This window comes from Schistocerca cancellata, chromosome 6 (assembly GCF_023864275.1).
Source record: "Schistocerca cancellata isolate TAMUIC-IGC-003103 chromosome 6, iqSchCanc2.1, whole genome shotgun sequence".
Taxonomy (NCBI): domain Eukaryota; kingdom Metazoa; phylum Arthropoda; class Insecta; order Orthoptera; family Acrididae; genus Schistocerca; species Schistocerca cancellata.
The window spans coordinates 441,643,137-441,661,045 of NC_064631.1; the positions used below are offsets into that span (position 1 = coordinate 441,643,137).

A 17,909-nucleotide genomic window follows, 5' to 3' on the forward strand; every position below is an offset into this window, starting at 1 on the left:
GAACTGTAGTCTGTCAGAAGATGAGAGACGTGCTGAAAATCAGCCATGCCAGGTTACCCTTCCAACGTAGGAAATACTGTATCAGGATAACTGAACGGAGTTTTGAAGGGTACTGCTTCCAAATATGAGGTTTTAACGGTTAAGTAAGGACCTTTGTCAGGAAACAATTCTCTGGCATCTTCTTCAACAATTTCGCTTGAGCAATAACATCTTCAGATATCTTGGAGATCGAAGTAACCGCTCTTTACTGCTGTAGTTTCAGAAGTAACAATACGACATGTTGAACGTAATGGCCAGTGGAATTTACAGTTGACTTTCCTGTGTGTTTTCAATAATGTTGCTTTGAAGAGTAAGTAATTGGATTGTTATCAAGCACAAATTTTGTGAACTTCGTTGTTACGAGATGTTTCGGCATTACTTCTCGGAGAAGACGGCTGACACGCTTTTGAATGCCTCAGAGGCGTATTTTCCAAGAAATTCACTGTTTTTAGTGATCTGGCACTCTGAAGACACTGCATTCTTTCGGGTACAGCCTTGCAAATACTACAGTGGCTGCTTGTAAACGTGACGTCGGTGCCTCCGCTGGGTGTTTCAGGAGATAAGACATACGTTTAAGACTTGTGGAAGTCCACCGTCCTCCCGCCCTTGGGAGAGCGGCTGATGATATAAATAAAGAAAACGAACTACCACAGCCGTATCATCAAATTTATTTCAAACGACTAGTTTCGGCACAACGCTTAAGCCATCTTCAGGTCTGCTATAAACCAAAGGAGTACTTTCATTCCTTGATCCAAGTACCTTTAGAACACGTCTAACACTAGTTGTGGATATGGACATGTCGTCACAGTAGTGGCAACAAGTTATAGAGCGTAGACTCCTGATATATGAAATCCACGACAACAAGTATTACATAGGTTCTACGATATATGGGCCAAGGAATGAAAGTTCTCTTTTGGTTTATAATACACTATCTCTTATTTCCGAGGAGCAACTATTGAAATCTACCGAAAATGGTACAAATGCAGATCACAGAAAATTGACAGATGTTCCTTGTTATTCTTTTGATGCCAATTACCATGCTGAAAACGAATGCCAATGCGTTTTACAGCTCGTTTACGTTCACGGTGCTAATTGGAATTGGTGTCCATTGCGCACACAAGTATTTAAAACGTGAATGAACAGTTGCTCCTTTCTTTGCACTTTTTGTCTGTTAGACTTCGCTCTCTAACGAACCTAGCAAACAATCTTGTGAGCCAAGATGGCCACGCCCCATGCTGACGTCAGAGACAGGTTTCTTTGAGGCTTTGCGCTTGCTGTGCGTGTCGCAAAAATACGTTCCAGATGTAATACTCTGACATCAAATTGTGCAGGTATTGCATATAACATGCTGCGTGTGCTAATCATAGCTTTGACTTCTCGAAATGGCCATTGGTACATTACCTCTCCATGTATGTCAACTTCCTCATACAATGTCTAGTATACTTCCCTGATGTTACTTTCCCGCTAATGTACACCAGACTTCAATGTGTGAAGGAGAGCTACAGGTGTAGAGCTACGCATCTGTCGGCTGCACCCACGTAAAGATAAACAGCGGGTACAGTTCCGGAGGCTCTAAGAGTTGGGAGGCTGGCGGTCGGTGACGGCCGCTAGGAGCGCGGCAGTCGGCTGGGCAGTAGCCATCAGCCGCTGGGCGGCAGCAGCGTCGCGGAAACCAGTGGCTGCTGCGGCACACTCAGTAGTCGGCGCTCACAGATCCAATGTACGTCTGCGCGGAGCCTGTGGAGGGAATGAAGCTGGAGGACGTATTCTTACAGTTCGCCGGTGAGTAGTTCCGGCGCAGCCCGCAGTACCTCTCCCGTCCAGACCCACTTCTCTTCGGAGCGGGTGATCCTACCTGCCGTCCCTTGGCATATCGGCTCAAAGACTGCGTCCGAGAAGCTGCTTTTTTCTTCTGTGGCTCTCCAGTAATTATGGATATTGGTCGAGCTGCCTAGGAACTGTAAACTGCGCACTAAATATTCAAAATTAATTAAGCAATGTTTAATACTAAATTTTTTCGTCTGAAACCTTCTGGGTGTGGGCACTCATTCACAACAGTGCATCGTACGAAAAAAGCAGAACCTATTTTGCGCTTTACCATACGTGTCTGTCACCGCCTAACAAGCAGGTTTCCCAGAGGTCCTGCACACTTAACCCATTGCACGTAATTGACACTGCCATTAGTGCCGTCACATTGAATATTGAGTCTTGCTTCCTTTACTGACTGGTAAACGATTCTTTATATGTTCGTCGATGTCAGCGTCTACCAAACTATGTTTTACTGTGCTTGAAAACTGTCAAGGACATGGTTTTGTAAAGAGTGTGATTCAGAAACTGAGGTGACAGCTTTTGGTACCTATTAAGAAAAAGATACCCAAAATTCCGAGCTACTTAAGCAACCGCAATGCAGATGCTACGCTTTTATAGTACGTCCAGACAAGTTCGTCTGTTAGCGAAATAATACTGTAGTAAGAATTGTTTTGTTAACAGTAATCCTTTTCGTAAAAGGGCTAAACATTGAAATTTCCGGCCATCACGACGTGTAACTGTCAAGAATAAAAGATATACGAACTCTGTACATTCATTTTCTAATACAATAAGTTGAGCTACTGGCGTACCTTATTTTAAACGTGTTTCTTTTGTATTATAGGCTACAGTTTATATCGTCTAATAATTCCTTACCTCGAAACACTCTGAGATGACATACAGGATAACATAAAAGTGAAGCAGCTTGTAAGCTCTTACAGAAGTGTTTCGGCACTGCTCGTATAACAGTGCCCAAGCGATGCTGCTCAGGGCAAACAAAAAGTATCTTGAAAGAGGCCAAACTAGAATTTTTCTACGAGTATAGCAAAAGAAAGCTACCAAAATTCCGATAAATCAGTTGCTTTTGCATTTAACGAATAGAAGGGGAAAATACATGCGTACGAAACCTGGGCATTAATTTAAATATTTTCAGTGCCCAACATGTCATAAGGGACAGAAATACACGTAGTACGCATAAGCACTGTTTTCAAGTAATTTAAGGTAACTAATATCTTGGAGGAAAAATGGCTTGCCTCGTCTGAGGAGAAAAAAAGACAGTCCCTCAGCAGATGATTTCTTTAATTCTCTGAGGAATAAATGCAATCGAACTCTTATTAATCTGCCTTTCTTGTTACTATAAAGAACGGTTTATTCGGTCGCGCTTGTCTTTATAAAAAAACTCTTGGCTAGTGTTTATAAACAGGCTTACGATAACATGTTTGAAAATCAGACGCAACAAGACAGTTACGAAACAACTTCGTTGGAGTTGTTTTTGCCTCCAGTGAGACACTACTTTCTTTCGCACACTAACAAGTTACAGCGAAAAAATACGATTTCTAGTCAAGTTATCGTCGCCCTTGTTAGAGTGTGTTGCAATCAAACTTGAACTTCTGTGTGCCGATCATGCTTGTATCCGCCTGAGTGAGTCATAGGAAAAAATTTTGATCCGGTACACAAGCAAAAGCACCAGAAGATACATTTGAAACAGGAATATCAAAGAAATGAGGAAAACGCCAGTCTTTACGACAGTGTTTTGTCAGAGGGGTCTGAATAAATGTGACCTCAACTGTTTCGAACGTGCCGTATTTCCATCGAGAAGACATCTAAAAACGTTAAGGTTTGTAAGCCAAAATTTTTATTTCATTTGAGAATTCATACTTCCAAAGCATTTTTCATTCATTAAATTGGCAAAGTCTGGGAATGGATCATTACTGCACTGGACAGGAATTTTTAGGCGTTATTTTGTAATAGACAGATGTTTCGATGTACAAACGTTCAACATTGAAACATAAATGCATATCAAGCCAGTTTAAACTCTGAGCAAAACGTTGTTAGTGACGTACTAGGAAGCACTTCCCAATTCGATTGGAGAATTACAGGTACACTTCAAATGTCGATCAAGTGATTGACTTTACACTGCCTATACATAATCAAATACACTACCGCATACTTTGTTCCTGTCTGGACTTATTTGTTTAAAAAAGTTCCCATTCCCCTGTCCTGAGGAGGAAATTCCGGAGGTTTCCTTTGGTTGTAAGAGAGGTGCCTCCTACCCCCCCCCCCCCCCAATATTTCCAATTGGGACTTCCTCTGCTGCAATACTAGATCACCTATTCTTTCGCTGAAAAGTTCCACCTCTACTACGGGTCACTACACGATCTGCAAGCCCTATCTAGAGAAACCTTCCCAGTTATCCACTTCGTATCGATACATATCAATGCCCCACCGTAGTCTACCATTTTTTCCTCTTTCTTCACTCCGTAGCTCGCATGCTCACACATGACATTCAGTTTCTATTACACAGATGTGGTTTTAAGGCGGCAGGTGTTCTACATAGTCTCCCCCACTTACAACGCACACAACGTTCATGCAACCATGTCAAACTGTCAGAAAAGTCCCTCTTTCGGGTGCTGTTCACTCATTCGCACTCTGTCGTTTTGTGCTAGGTTCTCACTGTTAACACAGTCTCGTGATCAACAATGATTCCTTCCAGAAAAGAAATTCCCGCGTTTTTCACTACAGTCAATTGCAGCAAAGGTCCAGACGACGTAGTGTTTGTTCGATGGCCAGTCTGTGTTGGGACAAAAACTTTGCTCTTCCCTCTTCTTCAAAACATTCTGGAAAATGAGTGGAACAGACGATAAGAAAAATTAGAGCTAATACAGAGGCTTACCAACAGTCACTCTTTCCAAGCGCCATTCGCGAGTGAAACAGAGAAAGGGGGTCAGTTATTGCTATCAGCAGTACATCCGCCACACATCGTTAGGTGGCTTGCGGCGCATGATGTAGATGAGAGATGTTCGGTTTGTTGCTACTTTGCGATTTGTGGCAAAAGACCATTGACAAACAACGGCCTCACATGGACTTTTCAAGACTATCTGCTCACAGTCGACTGGACGAATGCTCATCTGTTGTTTACAGTTGTTAGTTCAAGCTGCCACCGTAGTTACTGCGATGACGTCACACACCAGGATCAAAATCAATCTCGAAACTTCTTAGATGAGTAGTGTATACAGGGTGATGCAGCTGCCCCTTACCTACGGATTTTATGCAACCTGCAACACCTTCAAATATCTCGTGCAACATTTTCACATTCTTTCGCTTGCTCCGTGCGAGCTTAGTCCTCCAGAAAAAATGAGCAGGGCCTTTTTGTAGAAAATTTAGTGTAGTTAGTCTGTGCTGGGATAAGTTTTCTCTAGAGACCGTATTTTTCGAATTATTCAAGAACAACCTACAAAAGTGGCCTTCGAACGCGTTTTTCTTGAATAACTCGAAAACCATGGTCTCTAGCAAAAACGTATACTAGTAAAAAATGTGATTACATTAAAGTATCTATAAAAGGGTCTTGTTCATATTTTTCTATCATACTAACGGTTTGTGCATACAGTACCTGAGAATATAACAATCTCTCCCATAATTTTTGAAAGCATTGCAGGTTGCATAAAAGCTGTCGGTAGGGACAGCTGAATCCTCCTATATAAGGCATATAGAGAATCAGGTTCTTTACTATGTGAAATCATAGAGGGCTGACACCTGTAACAGCAGCGCAAAGAAAGAATAGAAACAATTTATTTAAAAATGTCTACTTTTCCGTAACTATCCATTAAATAACAAATACACCCGTCCTAGGTTCGTGAATGACATGGGTAGTCTTCCCTAAAACCCTTATCTTCCATCTGTATGTCCTGTCGCTCTCGCTCTTACGACTTTACCTCTTTGCTTTGCCTTCTCGATTTTCACTCATCTCTCACGTTTCTTACTATTCATTCGTCCGATTTTCGAAGGAAAAGAGTTTGTGCTGTTCACTACTGAAAGCAAGCATTTGTGTTGCAGCCTCCAAATAAAATTTGAGAATTGAGACGTCGAAATTGTAAACATGTAATAGTGCTGAACTGCTCATACAAACTTCTGAGTTTTTGTATTGCTGAGAAGTATGTCTTGAAACTGAACATTCTCTTGTAGTGAAGTACTAAGGAAGCAACCTAAAAAAAACCTCTAGAACTGCTGGTACTATAGAACACCCATCCTGGAACGCAGATATTCCATCAAGACTCATCTAATAAGTAATCATATGTAAATGATTAGCCTTTCTAAGAAATGGTTTCTGTTAAAGTCACAGCCCACGAAATAATGAGATTTTTCTCTTACAAAATGAAATCGCAACGGATGTATACATGAATAGTTCCTCATAGTATGACATTTCTCGCACTGTGATTATTGCGGTACCGTGGTGACTAAAGGTTTAGAATGTGGACTTATATACACGATCTAACAGCTATAATATAAACGCGTTTCATTCTGCATACTATAGAAACAATACATAAGCATGTGTGAACAATAGCCACTTAACAATGTGGGAGTAATTTATTGTTTAGGAAATAGCACATAGGCAACACGGTTAAGGCGAAACACTAAAGCATATCACAATAAGAGTCTATCTCAACTTCAGAAGGCACGGAGCACGAGAACAACATGAAAACAATGCGTAGATACCGGGTGACACCAACGTGTTACACATGCGTAGCTTTCACAATTCAAGATGTAAACGTTGGGAGCGATAAAGGTACCACGAATTCGAAGGACGGTTAATCTTCGCCAACATAGATTTTCTGTAGTGGACAATGGCGCGTGATAAACCGCGTAAGTATTTAAAAAAATCCCAGTTAAAATCGTAAAATTATTAGTCAGTATGATTAAATGGTACTGTGCGTGACTGGAGTTCGATATGCCCTCCACGATACATTCCTCTCAGATAAATCTGAATAACAATTAATCATGAAAGATCTTGTGTTGTACAAAGATAGGCACGGTTGCGTTACACGCCATAATAACTCACAGTGCGCCGTTCACATAATTGTACAGCCGTCCAGATGTGATTTGCCCTAATTTTCGTAATGATACAAGTAGGAAAATTGCAGTAACCCGTTGCATCACTCTGGTGCAGTTATACGCCATACCAATTATTTCCCCATGAAATGTTCCTTCCGAATGACAGGGCGCTGGAAAGAAAGTATTGTAACTCACTAAAACTCTTACTACCACAGCTAGTTTCCAAAAACTATACTAGATCGCTTTTATAGTGTGAACTCAACGTGTTATTCACAGGTACAAATGATTCCGGGCAGTTGTTTTCGAATACACAAAATTCATCAACATGGGTGGTTCTAGAGAAGGAACTGACACTTAACACTGGTTGTAATATATGTCCAGTTTTATACAATTACGTTGCATCTTTATTGAATTATGTCGTTTCCAACCGTGAATGAAGTTACAATATTCGACTCTAAACGACAAAAGACTACCACAAATTACCAGATTGAGCTCCTTGAAGGAAATGAAAGGAAGGTGATGTTCAGCGTAAGAAACATAAGGATCTCGTACAATATGTGTATGAAACAGTACTACTGCAGGAAGAGTTTGGTCACCCTCTAATATGGAGGTAATTCTGTCATGTAAAAGAACCTGTAGAGTTGGTTCAGTTCTAGCAAAATTCTAGTCTTCTAATGCAGTGTAACAGCACTATCATCGAAAGCTGTTCTGCGTGAAAGTGTATTAAATAATCGAAACTTGAAGTTACTTATGTTAGCCCTGTGTCTTGTGTGTGTGTGTGTATCATGTAAACCAATTTTAATTGTATTATTTTAGTATCATTCATATACTGTATGTAGCTAATCAACACAGCGACCACAGACGGTAGATGACGGTTAAGAAAGCTGGCGTCGTATTAAGGACAACAGCATTCCCATAGCTGTCCTGTAATCCTAATTCAGGCTTCCTGAAGTTTCCCTAAATCACATTTAATAGCCACCAGCATGTCACTATTCTTTCCCATGGGTTTCCATAAACACTAGACGCCAAACTTTACGTATGGTAGCGTGCGCCGCGCGCGCGCGCGCGCGCGCGCGCGCGCGCGCGCGCGCGCGCGCGCCCACACACACACACACACACACACACACACACACACACACACACACACACACACCTATTTTAAGTTACTTCGAAAATGGCTAATCCGAAGTATTTGTGTTTGGTCAAGGAAAACAACTGCGACCGTGAATTTGTTTAATGACTTTATCATAATGGTACTAGCACTAAGACATGCTACTTGGAATCATGCTGCCTTTCATCTCCGCACAGGTAGAAGCAGTTTCGAGATACGAAAACCGAAAAAGTTTTTAAATTTTCACCAGGACAAGCTAGTCTGAAAGGTTAAGATATCCTGCATCCTCATTTTTGAGCTTATATCGTAAAACCGTACTAAAGTCTCAGCGATTTGTTAACAATAACAGCTTATTTGCCGAATCTGCAGTGTGCCTGTACATACCACCTCGAGGTAACCATTCTACACATGACCAACAATCGATGAGACGTTATGGCCTACCATAGCTAGTACACAGTTTTACCACAGGCAGGCTTCCGACAAGTGTCTTGTCTTGCCTTTCACGTTGTGCCAGCGTGCTACAACTTGTATTTAATAACAGACGTAACTTGTTTTACTGAAGAAAACGCGAAAATCGACCGTCAAAATTTAATTTCCTGACTTGATGTATTTGACCTGATAGCGGACTTGATTTTCGTACACAATAATCTCTCTTCAATTAATATGAAACGCTAATTCACAAATCCTACATCTAATGATATTTTGTAGTGATTCCTCCATACCATTCAAAGATTGTCGAACCATCATTGCAAAAATCTCGGAAACAAGGCATTACGTACAATTCAGACGGCATGTTCAGTGAAATAAGATACCTGGTACTGAAGAACATTTTTACTACTTCACAGTTCAATTAGCATTGAGATACGAAAATAAAAGGTTTTAAGGTAATATAAGTATGGCGACGCAAAGTTTGCACTGTCAGTGTGTTTCTTGTTGTCCTATGACGTCAGTGCTGACTAAACATTAGTGACAGAAACCACAGCTACGTAACGTTTCCCTTCTCCGTGCATCGTCTAAAACTTCAAGCATTCGCTTACTTAATCTCTTTTGCTCTCTCTCTCTCTCTCTCTCTCTCTCTCTCTCTCTCTCTCTCTCTCTCTCTCTCTCCCCTCCCCTCCCCTCCCCTCCTCCCTCCCCCCGTCTATTTCTCTCCCTCTCTCTCGTCTTCCTGTTTTTTTTTTTATGGTGGAGAGATAGAGAATGAAATAAAAACAGCTTCATACTGTTGAAGTACACCGTGTCAGGAACATGGTGTCTACTTGGGATCAGATTTGAGATTCACCAAATGCTGTGTAACTGTACTATTCGTAGCAGGCGTAAGTTATCGGTGTATACCATACAACGACGAGATGTACTGTGACTATCGTTGATAAGACATCTCTGTCTTGTTCCAGACATATTAAAAGGCAGGACGATTGTGTATTCTGGTTTTTACGGTCTCGCTGAAAACGATAGCTGCAGATGGCATTATAAAAAAAAAGGGAAAGAGGTGGGGAAGGAGAGAGCAGTGGAGAGAATGTGAAAGGTATAGCATCAGATTCGTGAATAGACTAATGAATTGGTTGACACACGTACACAATAAGAAGGTACCGAAAGCGCAGATAACGTCGGGATTTAGCACTGTAGCGTGCCGGGAGTATTACTTTTGGCTGTCAGAGTTACTGATACTAGGCGTAACATGAGGCGCTACTGCAGTCTCCATCTCACATTATGGGAACGCAACAAGGACATACACCTGTGAATTTAATCGCAGATGACATAGCTCAGACGCAGAAAAATGCTACTAGATTTCAGTGCGACTTCAATACACATATTACTGAACTTGTCAAATGCTGTACTGTCTTCAAGAAGACAAAAACCAAAATCTGTTTGAGCAGCTCATTGACAAACGAAAACTCGTAGTAAACGAAGTTACTAAACTGACATTGTAGGATTTAAAGCTAATTAGAGAAAAAGATAGCTTCCAAAATACTCTGCTGAACTACGCTAAATACTGCACAGGGCAGATTGACGTTAAAGATCATCACAACATAGTGATCAGTTTTTCACTGTAAAAGAGTACAAGGACAGTGTTTCAAAAAGAAGCCCTCTCGTTTACTAAAAATCCAACTCGGCTGTATTCAGAAAAAATTCGAAACCAAATGAAATGTTTGTTAATTTTTTACGATTTTGTTGTATCATGTTAATATTACACAAGACTTTCACATCCAATTGTTCAATTAATTATCACACAGGCACCGTGTCGCCATTTATAACCAACATTTCAGCCACACCTCGTCGGTTGTCCTTTGTTCCCTCATATCAAATCTCAAGAGCCAGCTTTCCGAGAAGAAGCAACGGATATCCCTCAAAATCTGCATATATATCCCACAGATATTTTGCACATACAATTAGCCAAATAAAAACTCGCATAGACGCACAAACACTGTCAGCCTACCCACGCTACATTAGAGGATGTAACGGTAAGAAACCTCAATACATGCTAAAAAAAATAGTGTTTTCCGCTGCGCACTTCACTTTGAGTCTCAGCGTATATATGGAGATCATTTAAATGATGCCGGAAGCAGTTTACTGCCAATAGAAAACCTGTCAGAGTATGTCTAAATACTGTGACACACTTCAAAATATTTCCCTACCTGACACGTAACAGCAGTGCTAAGATCATAACGACGAGATAAGATAAGAAACGTAGGGAAATCACCTTATCTCATTTAATTTGCATGTTCCGTTGGAGTGGAAAACAATCAAGAAGTGTCCTCGACACCTTCATAGGTTGTCGAACTGGTAAATTATGCTGTAGCTTCACTTAATTATTTGATATTGAGTGTACGGACAGTTCAAACAGAAGACGAGTTTTTTCATAAAAACCTGGATGAGGTAGATAACGTGTCAACAGGAATAATTTCCGAACACCCTCAAGATATCAACACAAGATTTTCTACAAGAGACAGTATGAAGGAGGGAGAGTTGTTTTCTGTATCGTAAATGCTTGAACTCCATAACGTTCTGCGACGCTGCTGGGCCTGTGTTCTTTTTTTTTCTTCATTACAATGTTTTTACGACATTGTATGCTTTAGAAAAGAGAAGATAAGTGACACTGAGTGTGTTATAATGCACAACAAGATCATACTGCACCACCTGCATATCTGCAAACGCGTTTGAGCTTAGGTTCACGGAGAACGGGGAATGAAAGAAAGAGCTTTATGAGACTAAAACAAGTTACTTTACTCCGAAATAAAAATTAAACGATAACTAAAATAGAAGCAGTCTTTTCGGTAGTGTTCATCTGTGAAATAAGTCTACTTCTGGGTAACATTAAGTATCTTGTTTCTTCCTTTGTTATAGGAAAATGTTCACGATGGGACCGTTGTGCGTTTGAAACACAACCCATCGTCGAAATGCGATAGTGATGACAGCCGTCCTACATCCTTAAATGGTAACGGCCCAAAATACAACTGACCTACCTTCCTGTTAAATACACGAGACTGCATCCGTGCGGGGTGCATTGATAGCTCGCTGCCTAACACTGTTCTTTGATGATAATCAGTTTTAGGAAAATCTTGCACTCGTCGGTGAAGGGAACCCAGCGCCTTTTCCCCTGCATACCACGCTGAACGGTTTGCACCGTTGGTCGTAATGGGCGACTAGAGGCCAAATTGATCGTGTCAAGACGGTTGCGCCAGGTCTGCGTCGACAACTTTCCCAGTTGCCTCCAGAAAGACAGCGCACCTTCCGTCCCATTCACCTCGGGATAGCTACGAGCTGTGATTTAGCTGTTGTAGCTGACCGCTAATGTGGCGGACAGCTTCTCCCTCTCCTAGCCGTAAACCAGCAATTCGCTCGTAGTCTGTGGTTTAAATGACCGTTCGAGGGATGCTGACAGACTGATCAATGTATTATGAAATTTGTGCCGTTTCCGCTATGGGGCTAATGAAGGAAATACGAAAGTAAAGAATATCAGACCAGCTGTGTTAGACTATTATAAAATAACAACACGACTGAAGAACGATCACTAGAAGCAGTCACACCTTAAAAAAATCTAGGGATATGCATATGGAGCTGTTTAAAGTGGAACGATCGCATACTAATCCCAGGTAAGGCAGATGCGAGACAGATTCACTGTAAAAATCCTCAGGAAGTGTAACCTCCCCCTCCCCCCGGAAAAAGAGATAGCTTATGAAGCTCTCGTTAGACTAATAGAATAGTGCTCGTCACTGTGCGAAACATACCAAACAGGATTATTTGAGGAAATGTAGAAATCCAAAGAAGAGCAGTGAGTTTCGTTTCCGATTCATTTAATAAGCCTGAAAACGTCATGGAGATCCTCAGCCACATCCAGTGGCAGGTGCTGCACGAGACACGTTGTGTGTCATGGTGGGGGTTTGGTTTTAGGGGCGTTTCTCCCTGAGGCGATACGATACGCGAAGCAACTCGCGATAGATAACAAAAGCAACCTGCTTTGGTGGAGGGATAAGAAACGTAGCTGAAGCGACTTAACTGGTTCACACTGGAACGACAGCGATACAGAACCAATACGATTGTGTCATATCACTAGGTGCTACACAGAGAAATGGAATTTCAAATATCTGATGTGCCTCAAAAAAACTTTTGTTATGCAACTGAGTCAATGCTACGAGTATATCCATCGCTGTAGTTATTCAGTAGTTCCTGTATTAAAAACTAAAAACCACTGTTTCGGGATTCTCGCGTATACTCCATTACGCAATCTTTTTCATTTTATTTGAAGAAACTATTCGATAAAATTAATTTTTTTTGCATCTTATAGTCTGATATCACCGCTGACAGAGTTGCTTTTCAGTTCACTATTGCCCATAGTTGCTGTCATACTTCGAACTTAAGTAAAACAAAGGCATATTTTGAAAATTTTGCAATAGAAGATGCAATTACTGGCCAGTTTACGAATGGTGCATTTTAGGTATACATTGCTGTGTACTAAATGTAGCTAATATATCGAAATTGTTATTAATACTGGAAGGAGAGCGATACCTCTTTCCAGTCTCAAGTAATTACCTGACACATTTGGAAGTTGTGACGAGACTGCCAGCGACGTGCCACAGGCGAGGCTATTGCCTCCTGTTGTGTCTTTTTGCCCATTGCATGGCTCCTGAGCCGGCCGGTGTGACCGTGCGGTTCTAAGCGCTTCAGTTTGGAACCGCGTGGCCGCTACGGTCGCAGGTTCGAATTCTGCCTCGGGAATGGATGTGTGTCATGTCCTTCGGTTAGTTAGGTTTAAGTAGTTCTAGTGCTCAGAGCCATTTGAACCATGGCTCCTGTGAGAACACACGTGTCGCTCTGACAACAGTAGTGTTGCGCGACCCTAATTGGAGCGTGTCGTAAAGCATATTGTATCGCCTCACTGAGAACCGTACCTTAGAGTTCAGACACATGCGTTCTTAGAAGAATCAACCAATATATTGCCCCCTCCCCTATACCTCGCGAAAGACGCCGATGGTAAAATTAGCTTCAAGCTGACATAGAGACGTACCATTAGTCAGTCTTTCCGGGAACCATTCGCACTTGGAACAGGAAATGGGAAAATTGACAGTGGTACACAGTGTATCCTCCACAGCGTCCAGCGAGGTGGCTTGCGGAGTGTAGATAGCGATGCACGCAATCTATAAGGTCTCGTACAGTATTGGCGATGCAGCGCACATACTAATGAACTGCATTGGAAATGCAGTTTTACCTTGACCTCCATTAAACAATTGGCTGCGCATAGCGATAAACTAAAGTCAAAGGAATCTTGCAAAAGAGATTCTAAATTTTAAAAAATACAAACTACATTGGTCGTGTGGACAGTGCAAAAGTTTTTAGAGTGGTTTGGTTTGCATTCATTCTACGCTTTGAAAGAAACAGCGAACGTACTAGATATCCAGACCATTCCCGCCAGCACAGCGTAGTTTCCCCTATTTTTCAACGAGAAAACAGTTTTCCGGGCGAAACCCGCACAATACCGCAACAGGCAGTTTACACCACATAGCAAGTTTCCATATCTTGTGAAAATTCCTCCTGTGTACCATAACAGCCATTCCATCACTTTCCTTCTCTTCTCTGAGGCGTCAAATGATCGTAAATCAATTGCTTCTATCATATTTGCTTTATTATTGCAGGTCAACAACTTGTACTAGGTGACATTACCTTTGGCTACCGATGCGAAGATTGTACTCGTACTCTCCATTCGCTTATGGTGACAGTATGACTATCGTGCATTTAGGAGTAGTGGAAGCCACATGAGGTCAAATGAGAAGCCGCTAGAGAAAATAAGAACCGGAACAGTCGGAAACCACCAACCTGAAGACATAGCGGAAGTCTTTCAGAAGACCAGAAGCCGCAAAAAACATATTCATCAGTTTAAAATCTTAGCGATCATCGGGTATGAATTAGATACTTGGCCCTGCCACTATACTTCTCTTCAAATGTCGCTCGAATGCAGTTGAGAACTGTACGTAGGTACATAATACCTTCACATGTCTAAACCTGTATTTCAACGTCAATGGATCTTGATTTTTTTGGTGTTAAATAGCTTATCTGATTCGTAGTGTGCAGAATGTTGCTTTTACAGCGTTCAGTTCGCTAATGAAAAGTGTCACTCAGGGTTGTTGATATTCCACGTGTTCTATTTTGTCGTATTAGACTGTAAAATATGGTTATAGCAGAGTCTTTTTATATGCCAATTAATCGTCTACAACTTCTTGACCAGTTAGAGATAAACGAGACAGGAGGAATAAAAAAAACTTACATATTTCTGCGACGAAAAAGAATTGTCCAAATACTGCTCATGATATCATGAAATAATTTTTTCCGTGAAGTGTCTTGGTAATACTGCTTTCCTCAATAAGTTATAAAAAAAGACGCCGCTATAGCCACATTCTGCAATCTAATACGACAAAATAGAATATATGGAATATCAGCAACTCTGAGTGACATACTTAACATTATCGAACTGAACGCTATCAAAGTAACATTCTGCGCGCTACGAATCAGATAACTCCCCCCCCCCTCCCCCTCCCATCTCTCTCTCTCTCTCTCTCTCTCTCTCTCTCTCTCTCTCTCTCTCTCTCGGGAGGGGGCGGGTGCACCCCCCCCCCCCCCCAAACTCTTGGTTGTCTGAGAAAAGAAAGATATAAAGACATAAACAATAGAACAATATTCGGTTTGTAGCAAAATTTGGCTTCATCAGGTTTGTGGACCCTTTCATGACATATGGATGGGCAGTTCAAGAATCCGGGAAGTATACCTACTTCACAGGAATGCCGTTAAACTACGTTATCAAACTGTGTTGTTGAATTAGTCTTTGTGTAGCTGTTGCTACCAAAGAACGAAAGATGATTAACACAAATATAATTAGTAAAGAATTAGTGATTGCCAGATTCGTAAGAATTGTTTACTTTCCCACTCGGACATATTTTCAAGGAACGCTTTTCAAACCCTTTGTATATAAAATGTAACACACGTTGCTTCACACATCCCCATTAATGTTGCAGAGATCTATCATCGAATCCAGCATACTGCACCTTCCGTGTACCAGATTAAAAGCATACACAGTGCATAGTTTGTCAACCGAAACACTCGTTATGCCGACTTTTATTCCACAGTAGTATTAACTTCAGCACCGTTCGCTATAGAGTTGGTAAGTATTCTGATTGGAAACAACGTTAAAAATTTACTTCTTTATCTGAAATGCACTCTTGAAATACATAATAAAAGAACAGAAATAATGTATATTCATGGGTTTAGGTACCTTGTCTCTCAAAATAAAACGTTAGATTCGAAAGGCACAACAGAAAGCATTCGAATATTTTTTAGTGAACTGGAAAATGAGATCGTTGATTGTATATACATACAGGACCTGGTTGTTGTTAAGAACTGCTTTTTAGGGTAGAGATGCAGTGTTTGTGTCCAGAAGCAGTAATGGCTTCGTAAGACCCAGCATGTTGCCTAAAAGGCACACGGCAAAATGCTGGTGACGTCACAAACATGAGGAGGATGTCGTGCTCGTTCTGTCATCGGCATTCCGGGCAGCGATCCTGAGGGCAGTAGACGATAACCCCGTGGCACATGACGAAACTTACGGCGGCCCCTGGTGCAGCGTGCTGTTGCTGTTCTCTGCGTCTTGTTCCTAGCAGAACTGTCTTAGCCGAGGCATGAATTCAGGATCAAGAGAACAGGTTCTGCAGAAACGCAGACAAGACTCTTATTCTCTAGAAATAATGTTGTCAGTAACTTCACACAATGTTCATGTTACGGTTTTTTTTCACTGTCAATAAGGAGGTATTGGATGACAAACAGAAATTAGACTACACTATCAAATTCTAAGAGGCCAAGGAATTTTGATTACAGATATCTCAGTGTAAACACAATTATGTTCTAAAGTTTCATTGCTGGATATGATAAAACAGATTTATTTTTGTAGATATTCTACATTCAAAAATCCACGTGAACTTTATCTCTCTCTCTCTCTCTCTCTCTCTCTCTCTCTCTCTCTCTCTGTCAGGAAATGAGATACCTTGCTGTAGTACTTTGGCTGCTTCAATCGAATTAAAGTAGTATGTCACTGTCCGTCGTCTCTGTATTTTAATACTTTACTGTGGCAAGACTGCTGTGGACAATGTCTCAGGTACACCATCAACAAATTCACAGAATAATTTTATTTTCACTTACAAAAAATACTACGTGTTCGTTGGTGCTCTCCACGGAGCAGATGAAGTCGGTTTCGGTTTTCTTAAGTGGTCATTGTGCATGAGCAACGCAGGGTTAACTCCACCTAAAGGCTATGCTCCCTGCAGATCTAAAGCAGGGTGTAAAATCTCTTCATACTTCCTCTTAAAATGGCAAAAAGTGTTCTCATAGTGCTTAATACAGGTCTACAGAGAAAGTCATTTTTGTATTTGTTTGATTGTGATCTCGCATTTCCTTAAGATGCTTAACTACTGATAATGAAACTCTGTAAGAAAGTACCCTGGATTGGCAAGGGACATTATAGGCAGAAATACTTTCGATAGTGGTGTGAATACTTGAACGCCTCGTTTTGCTCCATTACAATCAAATACAATAAGGTCTCCCTTCTTTGGCAGCTATTGTTTCATACACTGGAGCAACTATGGCGCCAGCTGTGGCATAGTCCGTACTGTCGAAAAAAATGGGATATTTGCCCACTTTTGAGTGGCCACAAACAATTCACGTGCGAGATACAATTTACAAGAGGTCGTTACCGCATTTCGCAGCCCATCCCTTGCATTATACAGAGGATTCTTCGGGAATCATGAGGAGGAACGGCTATTCAGTACCACCTCTAAAGGTAAGCAGAGGTATCTGCGTCACGAGTTACCGAAATAGCAAGAATAGGACGCCAGTTCGCCACTACAAGAATCGAATTATATTACTGATTGTAAGAAGTAATCTTCGTTAAAAGTCTAACTTCTGATGATCCTCTAAATCGCATAAATCGATTTGAAAAAATGTGAACGCATAACAACTAATTATAAATAATAATGGTCACACAGTTTTCAAGTACAGTGTGGGCAGAAGTCTGTTGCCAGGATAGTAGGCATTAAGGTGCTGTTTCGCACTTGATTTTGACACAATGAATGGCGCACGTCAAAGAGCATAACTCCCCTTCTTACTGGGAATACCTTGCGCTGTTTGACAACAGCTATGCGTGATCATCCTGCTTATGAAGTGAACATGCATTTAGAGGAGTTTTGGTGAGTGTTTCGCACCGTGATTTCTAACGAAAAGAAGTTCATAGACTAGATGCTTATTCTGGAAGCCAGTCTGAAAAATATGGTAAAAATAATAGTGTATTAGATCTAACAGCCCTCTGCCTAAATGATTTGCAATCTAATAAATGGAAAAGCTTGAAATAATCATCTTAGAAACTCCT

At 41.1% G+C, this 17,909-nt stretch overlaps 1 protein-coding gene across 4 annotated transcripts in view; it reads left to right on the top strand.

Moving 5' to 3' along the window:
- Positions 1–1,725: 1,725 nt before the first annotated feature.
- LOC126190768 (hepatocyte nuclear factor 4-gamma) overlaps positions 1,726–17,909 on the top strand; it is a 218,508-nt gene continuing 202,324 nt past the window's right edge. For 3 of the 4 annotated variants that reach the window (XM_049931290.1, XM_049931291.1, XM_049931293.1), the window contains exon 1: positions 1,726–1,821. In XM_049931290.1, coding sequence (XP_049787247.1) covers positions 1,758–1,821 — 64 coding nt within the window. In that variant the 5' untranslated portion in view covers positions 1,726–1,757. The remainder of the gene's footprint in view (positions 1,822–17,909) is intronic. The other variant, XM_049931295.1, reaches the window with a different exon arrangement.